Raw genomic sequence first — 20324 nt, 5'->3', positions numbered from 1 at the left:
CATCCATTTCTTGAAATACTTAATTGAACATGTTGAACTACAGCATTTTTTGGCTCTTTTGGTGTGGTTTCAAAATGTAACTTTGAACTGAATTGTGTGTGTCACACAATATTTAATCACTTAAGCATGCCCCTGGCCTTTTTCTGATGCAAGCATGCAACTGCTGAAATTAGAAATTGTCTACTGATCAGCTCTTGCTGTGTCAATGCCTGGTCACATTTCAAATGGAATAAAACAAATTGATGGAAAGTTCCAGAAGTACTTTTTTAGTTACGATTTAATAATTTTGTATTTATTTAAAAAAGTCACTGGCCTCTATTTGTTTGTTTCATTATTGATACTTGTATACCGTTGAAGTTGTGCCCGTCAGTGGTGCGCTTGATGTGAAGTTGTTGCTTTGAGTTTTAGTTTATATCTGTTTTTATTTATATCTGAGTTTTAGTTAATATCTGTGTAAAACAAGGTTAACTGCATAGATGGAATATATTGGTTATACATGCGATCCAAAAAGAACGCACTTTAAAGGATAGCTCAGAACCTCCTCATTATCTTTTCTGGAATAAAGTCCTTCTACCTGGAGTCCAAGAAATACTGTGACAGTGACATGATGGTATTTTTCATTTGGTATGTTATAATGTGTATGAATCACCTTTTTGTATATTCTAACTCATGTTTGCTGGCAATTTTTTTTTTAATCAGATAAATAAAAAAATAATAATGGTGACATTTATTAGCTGTTTTGAATTTTAGAATCAGATATTTGTACTGCTGCATTTCTGGAGCTGAACACTACCTACTGTTTGGCATACTGTATGGGCTGCACTTCACCAGTAGAGGCGCAGTCTGTTTTGACCACAAATTGAAATTTTTTCAACCAGTTAATTTTCGTGCTCAATTTAAGTAATGTGCACATGACTGTACTTAACTGATGGATTAAGGATTGTCTGCTGGATTGAAGGGTGAGACTGGAATTTGTTTCTCCAATTTAAGGTAGCCATCCTCAAGTTGCCGGAGCAAGAACATTAATTACTTATCCACTCTAGTCCCTGTTTGGTTTGTAACTTTGGGTTTTTAACTTTAAATAACGAAACATTTTCATCCGCAAGGATTTATATATGTGGAGTATAACCTATTTAACCTGCTGTCTTTTCTGAACGTGGGCTGGCTTTTAGATACATGGACACAGACCATTTTTTTATTTTGCATACATAGCTTAGCAAGATAAAAACAGCTAATATTTGTTGCTGTGTTTGCCCAGCATAGTTCTTGAAGTGTTTCTAGTGGAATCTGCCAGTGTATAAAGTGTGGATGGCAATGACATGAAGTAAACCAGTTGTTAGAGTGATTTGGTTGCTTCTGAATGAGTCACATGACTGTTGCAGCATTTGTTGATTAATATGGTTTAAGATCTAGCTCTACTTCTGTTTGTCTTGTCAGATCAAAGCGCTTTCACTGAAAGCAAGTAACGGTAACAGTCGTGTGCTGTTGAATGGAAGACACTTTTTTTTTTTTTTTGGTTTGTGTTTTTTTTGTAATCAGGATGTTCATATTTGAAAAAATTGTAATTGGCCACTCTGCAAACCAATATAAAAACAATCTACAAATACAAAAGTAAAATATAAATATGTATATAAATTCTAAATCAAATAGTGTTTTTGTATTGCAAAAATATGATAGTTTAAACGGTAGATATCAATTTACACAAAAGGTTTAAAAGCTTAATCTATTAAACACTTACAGCCTTGCTTCTGTGCTGGACATGGGATACAGAAAGGATATGTAAACTGTAAAGATGGTTGTTTAGCTGTCTATAAAACATAGAACTGACTGTCACTTGAGCTGAATTATGATTCTGGTATAAATATTAATCGGCTTTCTTCCTGTGCATGTTTTTATGGATTCCCAGTCTGTATGGATACACGTTTTTTTTTTTTAGTGCAAGTTCTTTTGCATAGTTAGTGTTACATTTTCATTAACGCTCAAGTGGTTAAATTTAATGTTGGTTTTAGAGGTAGTCCTTGGTAATGGGAAACACAAAACCATATAGGGGTCCCACAGTCTTTTTGTGTGTGTGTTGAGGTGTCACTCAGATAATTTATGGAGAATTAGACATCATTGAGGGACAGTGCTCTAATGTGTGCAGGGGAAAAAAACAAAACCAAAAAAAAAAAACAGTAGGGCTGGGACAATGCATCGTTGGAATAAAAAAACATTTTATTAGGTCCTGAAAATGTAAATCTACACTCTTATTCCTTGCCTTTCCTTTGGTTCCTTTAAATAATAATAATAAAAACCTCCTCACCCACACTACGCAGCATGTATGTTTTCAGAGTAAGCTTGACAAATGGCTTTTTTTTTTTTTTTTTTTTTTAAACCTAGAGAAGAGGCTAGAGGTAGGCTGCATTTCAGGATCAGATTTTTTTTTAGTTAAATTGTCGGTTTGATTTTAAATAATGCCTGCAGGCGTTATGGATTTTTTTTTTTTTTTTTTTTTTAACCAAAGAACAAAATGGAAATGTAAAATGAGCTGTTTGTGGAGTTTTTAATGGGCTTCTGTGGCAATACCGGCCTGCGGGATCCTTAGTAAGACAGCACCCTACAAAACACGACAGCGGGAATACAAGTAAAAAAATAAATAAATAAATAAAAAACCTAAAGGAGGCAACACCTTCAGTGACAGTTTATTTTGGAAGGAAGAAAGTAGATCCAAAAAGCGTCAGAGCAAAAGAAATGACAGGCCTGATAGTGGATGTTGTCACACAAGATATCAGACCTGTTAGTATAGTAGCGAATTTTGCTCCAGGCTATGAAATGCCCTGTCGAAAGACAATCTCCAAATGCATTACTCTGGACCACGAACGTGCAAAGGAAAAGCTTTGACAGAATTTAAGTCAGGAGTGTAATTCAATGTCCATCACTACCGATGTATGGACAAGCATAGCACAAGAAGCTTTTTTTAACAGATACACAGCTGTGAATTTAGCAGAAGTGATCAATTAGATAAACACAGTTTGAAGCGGCTACAAAAGTAATAGATTTTAATGACAATGTGTGCAGAATAATGTCTTTGCCTTCTGCGAGTGGACAGTGTTACTTTTTGGTAGCGTGGCAACTGTGAGCTGTGCAAGTCACAGTATACATCTCTGCATTCAGAAAAGCTTGGAGGATATACGACAAGTCCATACGTTAGTGGCAGCAGCAAGTAGACAGGTTGCACATTTTAAAAAGAATGAGATGACAACAAGTGCTTTAAATAGAAAACAAACAGAAATGCTGAACTCAGAAAAAGCACCACTTAAGTTCATACAGGATGGTGGAGCAAAGTTTATTATGTATTTGAACGACTTCTTGAATTAAAACGGCCAGTTATTGATTTGGTGGAAAAATAACCAGACACGCTTTCCCTTAGCAAACAGCGTGTTAAGTATCCTTGCAACATCTTTCCCGAGCGAGCGTGTGTTCAGCAAAGTAAGGATGCTTGTGAACAAACTCTGTTCTTTGAAAGCAGAGAATGTTGGTGCCATAATATTTGTGAATAGAAACAGAAAATAAGCTCTGGAGAGAGCACTGACTTTGTTACGTTGGACTTGTAAATAGTTATGCTTGTGTTCCCCGTTGGAGTTTTTATTTTTCTTCTCTAATCCAGTTGCTGTCAAGACATCTTAAGGTAAGGCAGTAGTATGTGTAATGTTTTATTAACTTTATTTGTGGGGAACCTCGACGACAGTGTGACGAGACATAATTAAAAATGTGTAGTTTTAAGTTCAACTGGAGAAATGTTTACTTTTCATGATCATATTTGATGAAAATACACATCGTGGGTGTCGGGGTCAAAAATAAATCTGTTATATATTGAGGGCCGCGATATAGTGAGAGACCCATAGAAATACAAATAGGTTAACAAATAAATACTGTACAACCACTCCCTCGTTTTATCGGGTCCAGTATAAATCCTCTACGCAACCTGATTTTTCTATTTTTTTTGTATAAAAAGCAGCACATCGTTTTAATTCGTACAGCGGAGGGTAATTGCTTCTCATCAACTTCAGTCTCCAGTTAATTTCATGAGTCTTTCTCTGTTTTCTTAAATGCGCAAACCTGCTGCATTGAAAGAATCAATTCCCAACAACAACATAGGATCACTGCCTTGTGACTTTTACTAGTGCCACACTGAGCACCTTGTTGGCTAAAATAAAAACTGCTTCAGCAAGTAGATATTTAATTTGCTTTGTGTTATTGTGAAGTGTGTGTGTGTGTGTATGTGTATGTGTATATATATATATATATATATATATATATATATATATATATATATATATATATATATATATGATATATATATATATATTTATATGTCAGCTAGCTCTCGATCGTCACGATCCGAATCTGCAGTATAGCAAGGGGCGATATAACGAGGGGTGGGTGTACTTATTATTTACATGTTTCTTTTGCATTCTGAAAAAACTATGCATTGGGTCTTTATGAAAACGATGCATTGATAGTAAAAAAAAAAAAACAAAAAAAAACAAACAAAAAAAACACAATTGTCCCAGCCCTAAACATATGTAGAACTGCCAAGCCTTCCTCGGTTCAATGAACAAAAACAGCTGCCGCTCATACCCACAGTCAATACTGAAGCACGTTTGGGTATTATTTGTTAGTTTATAAATAACTAGAATATTATTATAATAACTGTATTGTACCAAGCTGCTTACATTTTTCACCAAGTCATTATTTTTTATCTATAGATATCTATCTCTATCTATAGATTCTCTCTCTCTCTCTCTCTCTCACTCTCTATATATATATCTCGTTGATACATTATATAAATTGGGTCATTCTCGGGGGTGGGGTGATGTAATTATACTTGAAATGCGCCTCATTTTGAGGATCTGAAAATTATATGTAGAATGTCACTGGCCCTATGAATGCTTCTGTACAGATAGCCAGGTAGGTCTTCTGTAGAATAGAATAATTCTGTAGGTACAACTGCGTGTGAGACAATGTTCTTGAAATCTGACTTAAAATGATATGGGCAGAACAGAATTGGTTTTTTGACATGTTTTTGAATGAGTCTTGTGATGGATTGTGAATTGCTGTTTTTATGTAGTGGTGGTGCCCCACCTGGACAACAGAGAATTATAAAATTGTGAAGGAGACAGGTTTCCATGTCAATTATTTTACCACAAGTCCTTCAAATGCTCATCTATAACCCATGAATGCTTGCTTGTTTCAGAACTTTGCAAGAATCCATTTTTAAAGATGGCAACAAAGAAGAAATAGTACCTCTGTAGCACTATGACAAACCATTTGCATATAAAGAGTATACACAACATTTTATGGTTTTAGTTTTAGGAATTTATTTATACACATTTTTGTAGTTTTTCTTGTTTTAAACTCAGACTATTTGCTAATATTCTACATTATAGCCCAAACAACATAAATGAGTGATATTAATGTTTGTACATTTATTAAACTGAAGGAGACAGATTACCAAATCAATTATTTTACCACAATTCCTTCAAATTCTCATCTGTAAACCCACCAAAGGTCAGTTTATTAACTCGTGCTCCACCAGGGGTTTCAGCCCTTCAAAGATGTGGCCATTTTTGATAGTTGCATCCTGAAGCCTTTTTATAGGGTCATTAAATCAGACAGTAAAAAAGGTAGACAGTAGCAGAGCTGCATACAGAAAGTAAGTTAAATTGTGAGCACACCTAAACAATTTGAAAGTGATATCTCTTCTACTTTAGAAGGAACATGCACTTAAATATCGGACAATTTTTCAATTACAGAAGTACTAAAGTGGTGGTACGTATTTTGCAGAAGACCTACCTGGCGATCTGTACAGAAGCATTCATAGATGTGTTTGAAGTATGACCCCCCCCCCCCCCCCCCCCCCCCCCCACACACCCACACACACACACACACACACACACACACTTAAATATTTGGCTTTGTTTCATACCTGACCAATATTTTCCACTAAACAAAATGTAAGTAAAAGTCAAACTCTTGAAGTGGGAAGCTCTGATTTGAATTGACGTGTAAAAACCCAATAGCAAACATACTATTTCTGATTTTAAATTATTTTATCTGTTTTAGAAACATACAATTCTAATATGATTACAATGCCTGAGCACTATACAACACTATATACAGTATCTAACATTTTATACAGACAGGATAGGAGTAGATAGAAAAGAGGTAATTGTCTAATTTGATAACTTGCCATTATTTCTTTTGATGTGTAAAATATACATTTTTATTTATTTTTGTTGTCTTTTTTTTTTCCCCCAGGGCAATTAAAGCATTTCAGGAAGTGCTTTATATTGATCCCGGCTTTTCACGAGCCAAGGAAATTCATTTACGACTTGGGCTGATGTTTAAAGTCAACACAGACTACGAATCAAGTCTAAAGGTAAATGGAGATTTTTAAGTTAAGTAAAAACCTGTTAGCATGAAATAAACACATTTGTGGTTGTGACACGTTTGCTTGTTAAACTCTACGTTTACACCTTGCTTCGCTGCCACTGACCTTCAGAACATATTGTAGTGTGTGCCTGTAGTATGTATTGAGTCACAGGGCTCTTGTATTCTTGTATTTATTAATTTATCTGAAATCCAAATGAAAGGGAAACTCGTAATAGTGTTTTATAAAGAGAGTTTTGCTTATGATTTGGGGTGGGGGTGGAGTCTGGATGTTAGCAGCAAACCAAATATTTACGATGGGGATTAAAAAGTAGGCTACTGGAGCCTACAAAACCCAATTTTAAAATGAGGATGGTATACCTTTGCATATACCAGGACTGGACTGACACTTTACTGTCTGCATTGTATCAGCTACTAAAGCATGCTGTATTCTCAGCTGCAGCCTGTTCAGCTGGAAGCATTTACTGCAAGATTTATTTTTTTATTTTTATATAAAGACTAAGGAAAAAAGTAATTGCTGACCAGCTGTTGATTTGAAGCATGTTTTCCTTGCATAGACCAATGACACTGTTTGGTTTTGACTGGCGAAAGACAAAAGAACAAAGAATGGAGAAAGTACTAATTTGTATAAAGTTGCAGCCAAGTTAAAGCCATGTACACTATTAAAAAATAAAGGGAGTAGTCAATAAATACGGCAAAACAAACATGAACATATTCAAAAGTTCTTGTGCATCCAAGGAGAGGATTTGCAGCTCTACAGTAGAAGACCACTTGCTGATGCAATAGGCCCTGAGTTTGTTCTAATGCAAATAATGACTGTTGTCATACTGCCAGGATTGTAGCGGTGTAATGATTTACTGGCACATAATTCACGGGTACAGACTCCTAAAGTTTCAGTTTAATCAGTCGTATCGGTACAAAATGATATGAATACAAGGTAGTACAGTTTATTGAAAAGTAAAGTGGTGCGGGAGCAAGGTGTATTTTACTTTGTGTTTTTGCAGAGGCAGATTTTGCTTTAGTCACTGAAGCTTGCTCATTGTAGAATTAAAAAGCCCCACTGGAACCTATTAGTAGCAACTACACTTACAATTTCACAGTGTGTAAGTCTTCCACTCAGTGTCAATGACAAAGAGTTGTAAACGTTTAAACCAGAACATGTTCTATAAAAACATACTGAGTACGTCAATATCATGTTTAGTCTGTTTTTAGATTTAATGATTCCAGTATGTTTGTGTGGTGGGTACCGTTTTAATCGAATTGAGTATACTTTCTCTTGCACTTGCTTCGCTTGCGGGCCTGACCTAAGCAAAGAGTGCAAGGAATACACTCAACTTGACTAGAGGTTGCACCAAACATGTGTAAACATGCAGAAACAGCGAATTAAGTTTGCATTTGTAAAATGGTGGTCCCAAAAAACCAAGGGGTGTGCAAAAACTTGTTACACATACTTCACAAAGAATTCTGAGTATATTTAATAAATCGATTGATTTAATATGTTTATATCAAACAGGAAAAGCTGTCCTTCCTCACGTTTACAATTGAGGACCAATCAGTGGCAATTAACTTCTGCATTAAGTGTTAGAATTGTTTCTGTCCGAGACGCTGTAGTGCTGTAGTGCTGTACTGATGCCGTGTCCTTCTTGGAGACAAATCCGAGGTACGAATAACAGGGTTTTGCACACGTTTAGTTACTACTTAAAGCAAAAAAAATACACATACCTTGTACCGTATTGTTGTGAACCCAAAGTTACAGAACCCCACAGGAGTGTCATGCGTTATCTTGAGCAGGAGACCATTGAAGGCTATGGACTAGCTAGCAAGAAGTCTGGGTCTTAATTGGATTTCCAGAGACTATGTCTATAGGCATTTTGATTTCCATGTTCAGAGGGTGTCAGCGTTGCAATGCACACAATACAATGAATGTGAAATAAACCTGGTATCCCATCTAAATACCATGTAAACAAAACTGAGATTTTACTAATCAAACATGGGAGCAGTGGTTTTCTTTGCATCATCAATATAAACGTGGGTGTTAAGCCGTGTTTGTTTCAGTATTAGTCCCAGCACCATAAAATGTCAGTATTTTAATAATTTGTATTAGTCTCAACTACTGTTTCATTTTATTTTTGATATAATTTGTGTTTGCTGTTGCTCCGGTGCCATAGTTTTAATCTATTGGCTTCCTAAAGAAAATGAAAATATATAAATCTGTGAAGACCTTAGCTTGACTGTCCGTTTTGTCCGCCTGTTTTTTTTTTTTTTTTTTTTTGTAATTTTTGAAATGGCATTATGCATCTAAGGTTGCTGTGAAAACTGTAATTGGTGTTTATCTTGTAAGTCAGTTTGTCTGTGTAAATGCTAACTTTACAATGTTGCGTAAATCCGAATTAAAAAAATAAAAAATTATTTAAATGAAAATAAAAAAATATTAATTGTACATGTTAAAACCCGTAAATCTAAAGAAAAATAAGTTAATGTTAATATACAAGTATAATTTATTGAAAGTCAATTTCAAAGAGATGAGCAGATAATAAAGGTGATCAATCTGCTGCCTTTGCTAATATTAAAAGGATTAGGGTAGACCCCATTGGTGATCTCATGGAGATCATGTAAATACTTGACTGGATGTCCACTGGTACACTCAGCCTTAGCTCAGCAGCACACGCTGCAGATTTATCCACCCTTTGCCGAAGAGCTGTGTTGCTGAATGATTGGCGGGCTGAATGAGGCTGGTGTGTTCTGCTCGACCCAAGATTTTTTCCTCAGGAGATAAATGAATGTGGAGTCTCACTGAGGACCCTGGAGAGCGCAGTAATAAGCTGATCCAGCTGCACGTGCGGCACGTCCTCCCCCTGCCCCTGTAACAAGCCAGGCGAATGGAGTGCTGGCTGCCTGCCAGGGCTTTGATTACGCATGGCTTTACGTGTCCTAGATATATGAACAAAGAGACAGCTCTGAGAAACAGGCACACATCACACTACTTGGGCTAGCTTAGAAAAAAGAAGACAGGTTTTCAGTGTCCTTGTTTTTTTTTGTGTGGGTTGTGTTTTTTTTTTTTTTTTTTTTTAAAGCTTGGATTCAAGCTCCTTCCACATTTCTCTGGTAAGTTTATATGCAAGGGGATTACAAAACACATAGGTGGATTGAAGAGAATAACCTGTTGTGGTTGTTTTAGTGAGCATTGAATTCCACTATATTGCAGGCTGTTAGGTTTCTGACATTGTTACTCTGAGGAGCGTCCATTCAAAATAGTCAACCATTTCACTGTGATTTTTGTATGATTTCTGATTTACAGTGAGGCTTGTTTATTTTTCCCCACCTCCCCAAGACCAGATGTGCTCGTGTTCAGGCAGATGCAGTGCAGTTCATTACTGAAACGAAAAAAATTCTTATTGTGAAGTCCTTAAGTCAGGGATTTGGACTCCAGATCAGTGTGTTTCCCTGCTGCAGTTCAGCACAATTAGAATTATTGAATGTGGTGGTGCTGTTTTATATTAGTGTGTTTTTGTTATGTCCATCTCTTCAGTGCAATGGAAATACTAGGAAATGCTTGTATGTAGAGTTGGATTGCGTGTAGTCAAGTCTGCCTGAAGGTATTCTATGTCAAATCTGTACTGCAGTGGTCTCTTGCATAGTAACGACTGTGGATGCAACTCTACTGCAATATCTAACTTGCAGCTTATTTAGGGATGCAGTGTAATGCTGGAAACGTACTTGGCAACAAGGCTTCCTGTATCCGGTAATGTTTAAAATGTATACTGTTTAAGAGAATAGGCTAATGCATTCATTTATTATAGTGTTCTTGCAGTAATGGCTTGGGTGGTATTTTAAATAAAAAATGTCTTGAAGTCAGAGCAGCTTGCATTTTATATACTGGAATGCATCAGATACAAATCTTTTGTGTAGGGTGGGTAGGTTTTGTGTATTTAGATTAAATAAAATTTAGGCAAGACATTTCTGATGCGAGTGATTTTCAGTGAACAAAGGCAGATGCAGTTCTGAACTAGCTGCTAATGGCAGCCTTCGTTATTTAATTGTGTCATTATAAAATTAGTAAATGCTTTTAATAAGCAATTCATTTTAAAACCTTCAGTCTGTAATTGTACATTTGTTTTTGTTTACCAAATGCACATTGCTGGTGTATTTTGTTTTTGTATTTATTCTTTGTAGTTTTATTACTGCAGTGTAGTGTGAAGGATGCAAACTGTGCACTGCTACAAATGATCAAAGACAGTTAACTGCAGTTGGCAGGCACAGATTCACTTTAGGTGTTCTTTTTGACTTGGGGATTCCTGCTGAGTTCATTAGTAACACAATCAGTGATTTATGGCGTTTTAACAACTATTGCTGGTGAAGCTTTTCTCAAAGCCAAATGAAGACCAGATGTCTTCTGCTGGGGGGATATTAAGTCAAATAAAAATAAAAAAAATCTTGTAGTTATTTTTAGATAGGTTAATTTTGCCACAGATTCTTTTATTTCTTACTGTTTTTTTTTTTTTTTTTATTTCTTATTGGTACATGTGCTATCATGGCCTTCCTATTTTCTGGATGAAGGTCTCTAACAGTATAGCAGGTGTTGGTCTACCACAGATGGTAGTTTTTAATAAAGGGTTTTCAAAAAATCCACTTCAGATTAGGTGAAATTGATTTTAATTAAACCTTGATGTATTTAATGTAATTGTCTTCCAAATGGTGTTGCCTATTAAATATAATGTATTAACACCTGTATTCCTAATTGAACAAATTGTGGTAAAGGTTTTTAATTACTAACTTGAACTGTTGCTGATGCATATGCTGCATTTACTGTAGTTCATTTAAGCGACAGATCTTGCATTTGAATTTTGTCCAGATTCTGTAAGGTCACATACTTGTTTTGGAGATCTAAAGGTGAGGTAAGCACTATATATCTTCAGTTAATTATGGCACACTTCAGCATTTTGTGTTTGTCTAGACATGATTTAAACTTGTTAAGGAAATTCTTCATTAAAGTTTTATTGGTAGTAACAGAATATGTGGGAGTTACAAGCCCTTGACCAATTGTGATTAAATTGGTTTGGACTTATTTTTAGCACAAGTTAAGGAGAATGCCACAACCTGAGGTATCATGTGTGTATCTGATTGTCCTATTTTTACATGTACTTACAGGGGGTGGAGACCTGGTGGTGGTGTTCATGTTACTGATGTCTCTACACTTGTACATATTGAGATTCAGTATCTGTATATGGATGCACCTGTCCATTTACAGTGTCCTGTAAAAATGTAATTGTGTCATACATACATACATACAGACACGCACAGCACAGTCCAGACTAGAAAGTGATGTTGTATGTATAGTGGCAATGAAATTGCAACAAAATTGAAATGGGTGGCCTGGAGGTCAAAATGTGACAAGTTTGCAAGGTGTTTCTAAATTGCTTGGGATAAAATAACAACGTCAAGCTTTGGACATGACTATACCTGAAGTTGAGGTGGAACCTTGATTCATCGGAAAACATGACCTGTACTTCAACAACATTTATGAACTAATGACTGCGAGACCTGTGACCTCTGTTATAGGAAGTGAAACAGGTTGTCTGGCCGCCTGACTGGATGAGGTGCTTCTTCTGATACATTGGTCCTGGAATATTTCAAAGCATTGTCACTAGGACTTAGTCTTGCTGTTTTGGGCCGGAGACGTCCAGTTCAGAGACTGTTATGTACAACAAACTAGTTATGGACAGCCCACTTTTTCTGGGACACTGAATATTCGAACAAACACTGCAAAAATGATCATGTTGCTGTTTGTTTCTGTAAGTATTTATAAATGAATCTTAATATTGCAAAGAAAACCAATGCATAAATGAAGTAAATAATACTGTGATTACAAGATTTGATGGGTTACAAGGTTTATTTTACCTGAGAAATATCAGTTGTAATATATTGATTATAAATTTTCTCTCACGATTAATGTTGGCCCCATCTCTAGAACGTTGTGTTTCTACTGTTGTGTCCCAACCCCTGTATATAGGATCAGAGTGAACAGTCGTGAAAGTGGTATTATTGCGTGCGGTAAACAAGATTGCTAGTAACTTAGATTGGCTTTTTACAGTAGTTAAATTGAACTTTTTTTTTTTTTTGCAGCATTTTCAGCTGGCTTTAATAGACTCAAATCCCTGCACTTTGTCCAAAGCTGAAAGTAAGTACTATGAATAAACTATATTTACACATTGGATAACTTTGGTCAAAATGCATGTATGGTATAAGAATAAGACATTTTATTTATATATGCATTTATTTTCTAATTTAGGCATTTTATTTATCTGTCCAAACATTTGAGTTTCCCTGCAAGTGGTGTTGTACATAGATTTTAAAGTAGTAGTGCTTATACAGGAATGCAGTACACATTCAACAAATACTGAAATCAGTTATTTTTTTCTTTAAAGGAAATTTTGTTGTGATGGGAATTATTGCTAATCTGAAACACATTTATCAAAAATTAAGTTGTTTACTCCCTTAATTTTTACATATACACACTGCTGTTACCCATTCTTGAATGCTTTAGTCTCAATGACCATTTTAAGTTTAATATTTTACTATTCAGTTTCCTCTTTTTTTTTATATTGGGTACATTGTAAATTGTAGTTTAAGGGCTGTTTTTGTTTTGCTGTTTTTCTAGACTTCTTTTAATTTCAATTTTGGTAAACCATCTTAATGCTTCAGGTTTGCTTCCTGTGTAATGGGACTCCACCTGCTACCCATAGGAAATGTTATTGGTTCACCTTTAACACAGGAAGTTTTTACTTGTGGTTGGATAATTGGCTTCACAGTAGTGCAAGTGAAAAATAACTGTTTAAAATTTTGTTAATGAAGTGTAATTTCAAATTTACACTTAATGATTTTCAAGTCTGAATTGTTTTTATTTATTTTTTACTGATTTGTGTAATATGTATTTTTGTTTTTGCAGTTCAATTTCACATTGCTCATTTATATGAAATTCAGGTAAGTTTATTTATTTTTTAAATTAATGTTTGTATTACATTTTACATGACCATTTCATCCAGTAAGTCCAGATTTTGAACACAAGTTACATTTCAGTTAAACATGCATACATTTACATTTGTCAAGAAACGCTAGTGTTTTGTGGGAAATAGATTCAGATCTAGATAACAGTAACTTTGTGTTTAGTTAGTGTTAAAACTAAGCTTTGAAGACAAATACAATATGGTATGTGTGGCTTTCTGGAGGAGTGAAATATGTACTCCCACCAACTGTGAATCCATTTAATGTTTTAGAATGGTTAGTGGATTGCAGAATATAATTCAAATCAGAATGCTTAAATGTTTATTTGGAAGTGATAAATTGGATATTTTAGACATTGGCATTTAGGCAGTGTATTTATTGCATGTGATTGACCATCAAGTGGGTTTGTGTGACCATTTAAAGTTTTGTTTTTTTTGTTGGGAGGGGTGGAGCGGCATCCACATTCTGTCTAGAGAGAGTGAAGAGAGCTACATTTTTTGTTACAAGTATTCTTCTCTTCCTCCTCCCTCTGTAAGCTGTTTAAGCCAGGTTGATCATAAAGGACTCTAAGGGCAGGGAGTGGTGTCAGAGATATAAATGTTATTGTACATCAGATCACACATACTTGTTCAGTGCTCAACAAGAATGTGTGTCGAGAGTCAGCCATTTATTTACTTCTACACCAAACACATACATCTTTTGTGCCATGTTAACTGTACATGGGTTGACAAGCTGTTAGACTGCATTGTCCACCTTGTCAGATGTGTATGCCAATGATTTCCTAGAGCATGCTACAGATTTGGTATTGCGTTTTGTTTGATCTAGCATTTTAAAGATGTTGGTATTGCATCTCGGCATTGCTGTTTGTGATTGCAGTAATAGGGATGTTCCTCATAACCCAGTCTGTTTGCAGGCATTAGCAGGAAGAATTTGAACGTTATTTGCTTGAAAAGCAGGGAGTATTGTTGTATTAGTAGTGCAGAATATGGCAGGGTATTTTATTTATTGTTTTTCTTATGCAGGGTGGAAGGTTAAATGGTTTACCATCCTCTGTGCTGATATCTTGTTTGATTTACGTTTCCATCTTGTTTACTTTGAAATGCATTTACTGGTCTCTAGGTGAGAGAGAAGGCAGACATGTGAGGGTCCTCCTGAGGCAACCAGTTTTATTGCAGACACTTTACGCCATAAACTTTTGTTGCTCTGCAAATGGTTTCAGTGATGTTGTCGGCTAATTAAACCTGTTCAGGTTTTTTTAGTGTTTTTTTTTCTCCCAAGTTTATATATATATATATATATATATATATATATATATAATTAAAAAAAACAAAATAAAAACATTCTTGTTTTAGTCTAGTCTTTTTTGTATGGATCTAACTTGTTCATGTAAGCTTTTTGAAGTCACTGCTTCCTAGCACTTAAGCAGTAAGAGACACTTTGCTTACTCCGTCCGTGTGTTCAACAGTCCCATATCGCAGCATTTGAAAGGGGAGAGTAAATTGCTGCAGTGACCCTCCCCCAGCGTCTGACTCTGTTTTTCTTTGGAGCATGGGACTGGACAGTCTAGTTTATGTTGCCATTTCCTCTGCACTGTTCACTGTCCAAGGATTCTCTGGCTGGCTTTTAGTGACGCTGAAAGGGAAGCTCTACAAGTTGTACTCTGTCTTAACTCGGGCCACTCATTTTCTATTCTTCATTCACAGAAAAAGTATCGAGCTGCGAAAGAAGCTTATGAACTCCTTTTGCAGACTGAAAATCTTCCTGCGCAAGTGAAGGCAACCACTCTGCAGCAATTAGGTAAGTAGTGTGTGTGTTTTTTTTTCTGGGGGGGGGTTGTGTGTGAGATTGATTTATTTGTTTGCATCTTAACAATGTAGACAGATTGTTTCACTAAATTTATTACATTTGTTTGAATGATTTTGGCATTTGTTTTTTTGGTGTGTGTAGGGGGGGTGGTCAGGAAAGTGAACCACGTGTAGATTTATTTTTCTCTTTGCTTTCAAAAGAAAAGCTTGTTTTTATTCTGTGGCTTTTGTTTTAGATATGGATTATTTGGTAATATCTGAACAGTCAGATGTGCACTATTATACATTTTTCCATTTAGAAATATATAAACATGCAGAATTAGCTAAACACATTTGTTTGTACTATTAATAGTTAAAATGAAAGTATAGGGTTTTTAAAGCTTTCCCCCCCACCTTATTCTACTGGAAGTGTTTGATGCAGCATGATTTGTGTTTGATTTCTACTGGAAGTGTCTGTTTTTTACTTCGCCTGAATTGCATTGAAACTTATGTAGCCCTATCATATCACCCTAGAATGTGGCCCTGTCATAAAACCATTTACATTAGTGTTGAATTGGCCTTCCTAGACTGGTTTCCATGGAGACCCCATTGTAGCCTGTTTGTCACAGGTGTTAAAGGGCTGGGCTAGCTCTGGGGCTACAGCCCTTGGAGGGCCCAGGGAAGTGTTTTATGTCTGAGAGCTGTGTCTGCTTCCTAACAGCTGTTTCAATGTCTGAATTGAGCAACCAGCATGTTTGGAGATAGTTTGTTCAGATGAGACCTTTTGAAGAACAGAAGGAACCCCCCCACCCCCACCCCATTTGCTTTCTTCTTTTTTTAATCTTTTTGTATTGCTGATTGCATTGGCCTCCTTTTAGGGAACAACATTCTTGAAAAATGGTTATCATGTAATCTTTTTCCCTGCGCCACAGGCTGGATGCATCACACCGTGGATCAGCTGGGAGACAAAGCCAATAAAGAAAGCTATGCTATTCAGTGTCTGCAGAAGTCTTTAGAAGCAGATCCAAACTCTGGACAGTCCTGGTACTTCCTCGGCAGGTACCACTACACATTCTTAACTTGATTTTATTTAATTTAATTCAATTTTATTTATTTATTTAATAAAATATTTATTATATTAAGTTTAATCTTATCGTTACTTTAACGTTGAAATTGCAACAAATTGAACCGGTCCTCCAGGATGGGTCAATATATATATATATATATATATATATATATATATATATATATATATATATATATATATATATATATATATATACACACACACACACACACAAAGTAATGTGCAGTATTTTTCGGTACATTCTTCATTATTTAAATTTAGATTTTTTTCAGAATTTTTTTATCATATAAAATATTTAGGGTCCTTATTCAAAAAAATGGGGACCCTTGTACATTAATTGTCCGTCCGCCTGTTTGTCCTTGTGTAACGCTATACCAGGCTAACCCTGACTGGATTTAGCATCAGTCCCCACCAAACTTTATTATACATGCCTAACTTCGTATATATTTTTCTGAGTGCATTTGGTGATACCCCAATTAACTAATGTGAATATTTTAGATCTGTACAGACAGTCATTCACTTTCTTGCCTAAAGCATTACATCATCACTGCATGCCATATCCACCTAATGCGTGAGCACAAAACGTACTGAGGTTATTGAAGTTACGGGGGGTCTATAGTAAACATTGTTATTTATTAACAGGCAAGACACATGACTCTGGCCAAAGTAAAAAGCCAGGGGGAGCGTTGAAGGGCCGTTTCATTGTCGTTTCCAACATGTGAAACATGCATTTATATCATATCATATTGTCGTCATTAGCTTTTCTTGAATTCCCAACACGATTGCAACATTGATAATATATTAACAAATGAAAAAAATAATTACATTGTTATGAAAACCATTTTTAAAAAAAGTAAAAGTGAAACGCATCAATTTTACTTGTTTTGAAACATGGACCCAGCTGTGTGGTACATAAAAACAAAAAAAAAAAAAAAAACAAAAAAAAAAAAAAAAAAGATGAAAAACTTTTCAACACCATTTAATGATGTACGTCACATTTTTGCTTGGTTTCAATGCAAAGTTTAAGAGAGGTGCTCACAAGAGTGCACAAGTGAAAATGATCCTCTTCAAGTTGTGTTGGTCTTTGACACTGACAAGGATTTTAGGTCAAATGCTAAGACTTAAATTTACTTAAACGTAACGAAATGCAGTTCTTACAAACATTTGTGGTTGAATATTCTTTGTTCAAAATGTCTTTTATAAAAGATACATTTATAGTTATTCTTATTTTAAATGACACATTGATGGTAAACGGCATCAGGGATGTGTAAGATTTCAAATGCCGGGAATTTAAAGGAAATGGAGGGGAAACCTCTGTCTAGCTCAGCACTGGGGGTCTGGATAGGTCTTTTAAAGCTCTGCAAGCCTCATTTTTTGCTGTTCAATCTGTGGCACAAGTTACTATTTTTGTAATTGTAAATTAGGGTAGATAATTCAGCATAACATATTTAATATATACTGACTATTTAAGACACTTCTTGGCTGGGGGTAGAATCATTTTGAAATTCCAGGAATGGCTTAAGTGTTTTTGGTCATCAGTTCTCATTTATAGTACTATTAGACCAATGCAATCAGTGATGACACCTGCAGGGATGCATCAATGGCACAGTACGCTTAATAGTATCTTCAAGTGCAATATTTATAGCGATGGTGTGCACATCTCAATTTTATCGTCATCTTGATATGAACATGAAAGTTCCATAGCAGCAAAGGCATTTGATATTTGTTTTTTGAGCAGCAACTTTAGTTATGCCAGTGAGGCATAAAGGAAAGCACCCTTTCAATAGATTATCTGTCGATATGCATAATTCCAGTTAAATATTAGGTAATATCTTTAGTGATTTTTGACAGTTCAATGCAAAATTTGTTCCATTTCATTCAAATTCCAAGGACTTCTCTTGTGCACTGAGGCCTTCAACTCATACTAAAGATTCTCAATCGGATTTAGATCAAAACTTTGACTAGGCCATTCCAGAACCTTTAACCGTTCTGAAGTAGATGTGTGCTTTGGATCGTTGCAATTTTGGAACATCCAGTTGTACTTTAAACAACTTGTTGTAGCAGAGGGTTTCAGATGGTTGGCCAATATCTTTTGGTATGCTATGGAATCCATTTTAGGAACTAAATTTCCTATACCATTAGAGGAAAACCAGCGTCATAGAAGGATTGTTAGTAACCTTCCTCACAATTCTTCTACTTGTTCTTGGTTTAAGAACATTCTTTTTTCTAGACTGAGGGAGTGTTGTGACAGTACCACAAGTCTTGTACTTCTTGATAACAGAAACAACAGTTGAAATTGGGATACTCAAATGCTTGGAAATCTTGTATCCTTTTCCAGCTCAAATCAAACAAATCAATTAAAATAAAAATTTGAAAAGTCTTCATTAGATAAGTATTCACCCCCTTTGCTATGACACACCTAAATAAACTCAGGTGCAACCAATTGCCTTCAGAATTCACACATGTTAAATGGAGTCCATCTGTGTGCAATAAAAGTGGTTTACAAGATTTCAGATTAAATGCTCCTGTCTCTGTAAGGTCCCTCAGTTAGGTAGTGCGTTCGAAGCAAAGATACTACCATGAAGACCAAGGAGCGTTCAAAACAACTTTATCCCAAAGTTGTGGAAAGGCACAGATCAGGGGAGGGGTATAAAAAGATTTCAGAGGCATTGAATATTCCTTGGAGCAGAGTCAAGTCGATCATTAAGAAGTGGAAGGTGTACAGCACCACCCAGGATCTGCTTAGAGCAGGCTGTCCTGCCAAACTGATCAGCTGAGTAAGAAGGGTATTGGTCAGAGAAGCCACCAAAGAGACCAATGACAACTCTGAAAGACCTACAGTGTTCCATGGCTGAGTTGGGAGAAACTGTCCATGTGTCAACAATAGCTGAGGTATTTCACAAATCTGGCCTGTATGGAAGAGTGACAAGAAGGAAGCCATTTCTGAAAAAAAGCCCTTGTAAAATCCTGCTTTGAATTTGCAAACAGGCATGTGGGAGACTCTGAAAAGATGTGGCAAAAGATGTGGCCCGATGAAACACAAATTGAACTGTTTGGCCTAAATGCAAAGCGTTATGTCTGGCGCATACCCAACACAGCACATCACCCTGGTAACATCATCCCTACTGTGAAGCATGGTGGTGGCAGCATCATGCTATGGGGATGCTTTTCATCAGCAGGGACTGGGAAGCTTGTCAGGGTAGATGGCAAAATAGATGGAGCTAAATACAGGCAAATCCTTGAGGAAAACCTGCTTCAGTCTGCAAAAGAAGACAGGAAAATAGATTCACCTTTCAGCAGGACAATGACCCCAAGCACACAATCAAAGCGACACTTGAGTGGCTTAAAAATAAGAAAGTGACTGTCCTTGAGTGGCCCAGTCAAAGCCTGGACTTGAATCCAATTGAGAATCTGTGGCAAGACTTGAAGATTGCTGTCCACCAACGATCCCCATCCAATTTGACAGACCTTGAACAATTTTTCCAAGAAGAATGGGCGAATATTCCAAGATCCAGATGTGCAAACCTGGTAGAGACTTGCACCAAAAGACTCACAGCTGTAATTCATTTTTTTGTTTTTCATTTACTGTTTTTTCACAATAATTCTCTTGCCTCTTCTAAGTGTGAATAGGTTGTGTAAATCAAAGGAAAAAAAATACTATTTAAATGCATCAAGATTTCAGGTAGTAACACAACAAACTGAAAATGCCCAAGGCGGGGTGAATACTTACCATAGGCACGGTGTGTGTGTATGTGTGTATATATATATATATATATATATATATATATATATATATATATATATATATATATATATATATAATAAAAATAAAAACAAATTAGGGGTACAACAATTAATCGATACATCATAATCAGTATATATTTCCTTAAACTTCCTGAGCTTGGTGAATCGATGCATCAAATTAGAACCCATTTTGAAGTCTCCTGTTGCTGGTTTGCTTTTAAACCTTGAGTGTGTGCCTCTTTTAGTACGGTAGATTAGCACATTGCTAGGATACA

At 35.8% G+C, this 20324-nt stretch overlaps 1 protein-coding gene across 5 annotated transcripts in view; it reads left to right on the top strand.

Moving 5' to 3' along the window:
* kdm6a (lysine (K)-specific demethylase 6A) overlaps window positions 1-20324 on the top strand; it is a 104718-nt gene that overhangs the window by 61254 nt on the left and 23140 nt on the right. For all 5 annotated transcript variants that reach the window (XM_041259052.1, XM_041259049.1, XM_041259048.1 and 2 more), the window contains 5 exons: window positions 6301-6421; window positions 12556-12610; window positions 13379-13413; window positions 15138-15231; window positions 16151-16277. In XM_041259052.1, the coding sequence (XP_041114986.1) occupies window positions 6301-6421; window positions 12556-12610; window positions 13379-13413; window positions 15138-15231; window positions 16151-16277 (432 nt within the window). The remainder of the gene's footprint in view (window positions 1-6300; window positions 6422-12555; window positions 12611-13378; window positions 13414-15137; window positions 15232-16150; window positions 16278-20324) is intronic.

This window comes from Polyodon spathula, chromosome 9, assembly GCF_017654505.1.
Source record: "Polyodon spathula isolate WHYD16114869_AA chromosome 9, ASM1765450v1, whole genome shotgun sequence".
Lineage (NCBI taxonomy): Eukaryota > Metazoa > Chordata > Actinopteri > Acipenseriformes > Polyodontidae > Polyodon > Polyodon spathula.
Note: the sequence above shows the minus strand (reverse complement) of the source record. Positions and strands in the feature narration are given on the sequence as shown.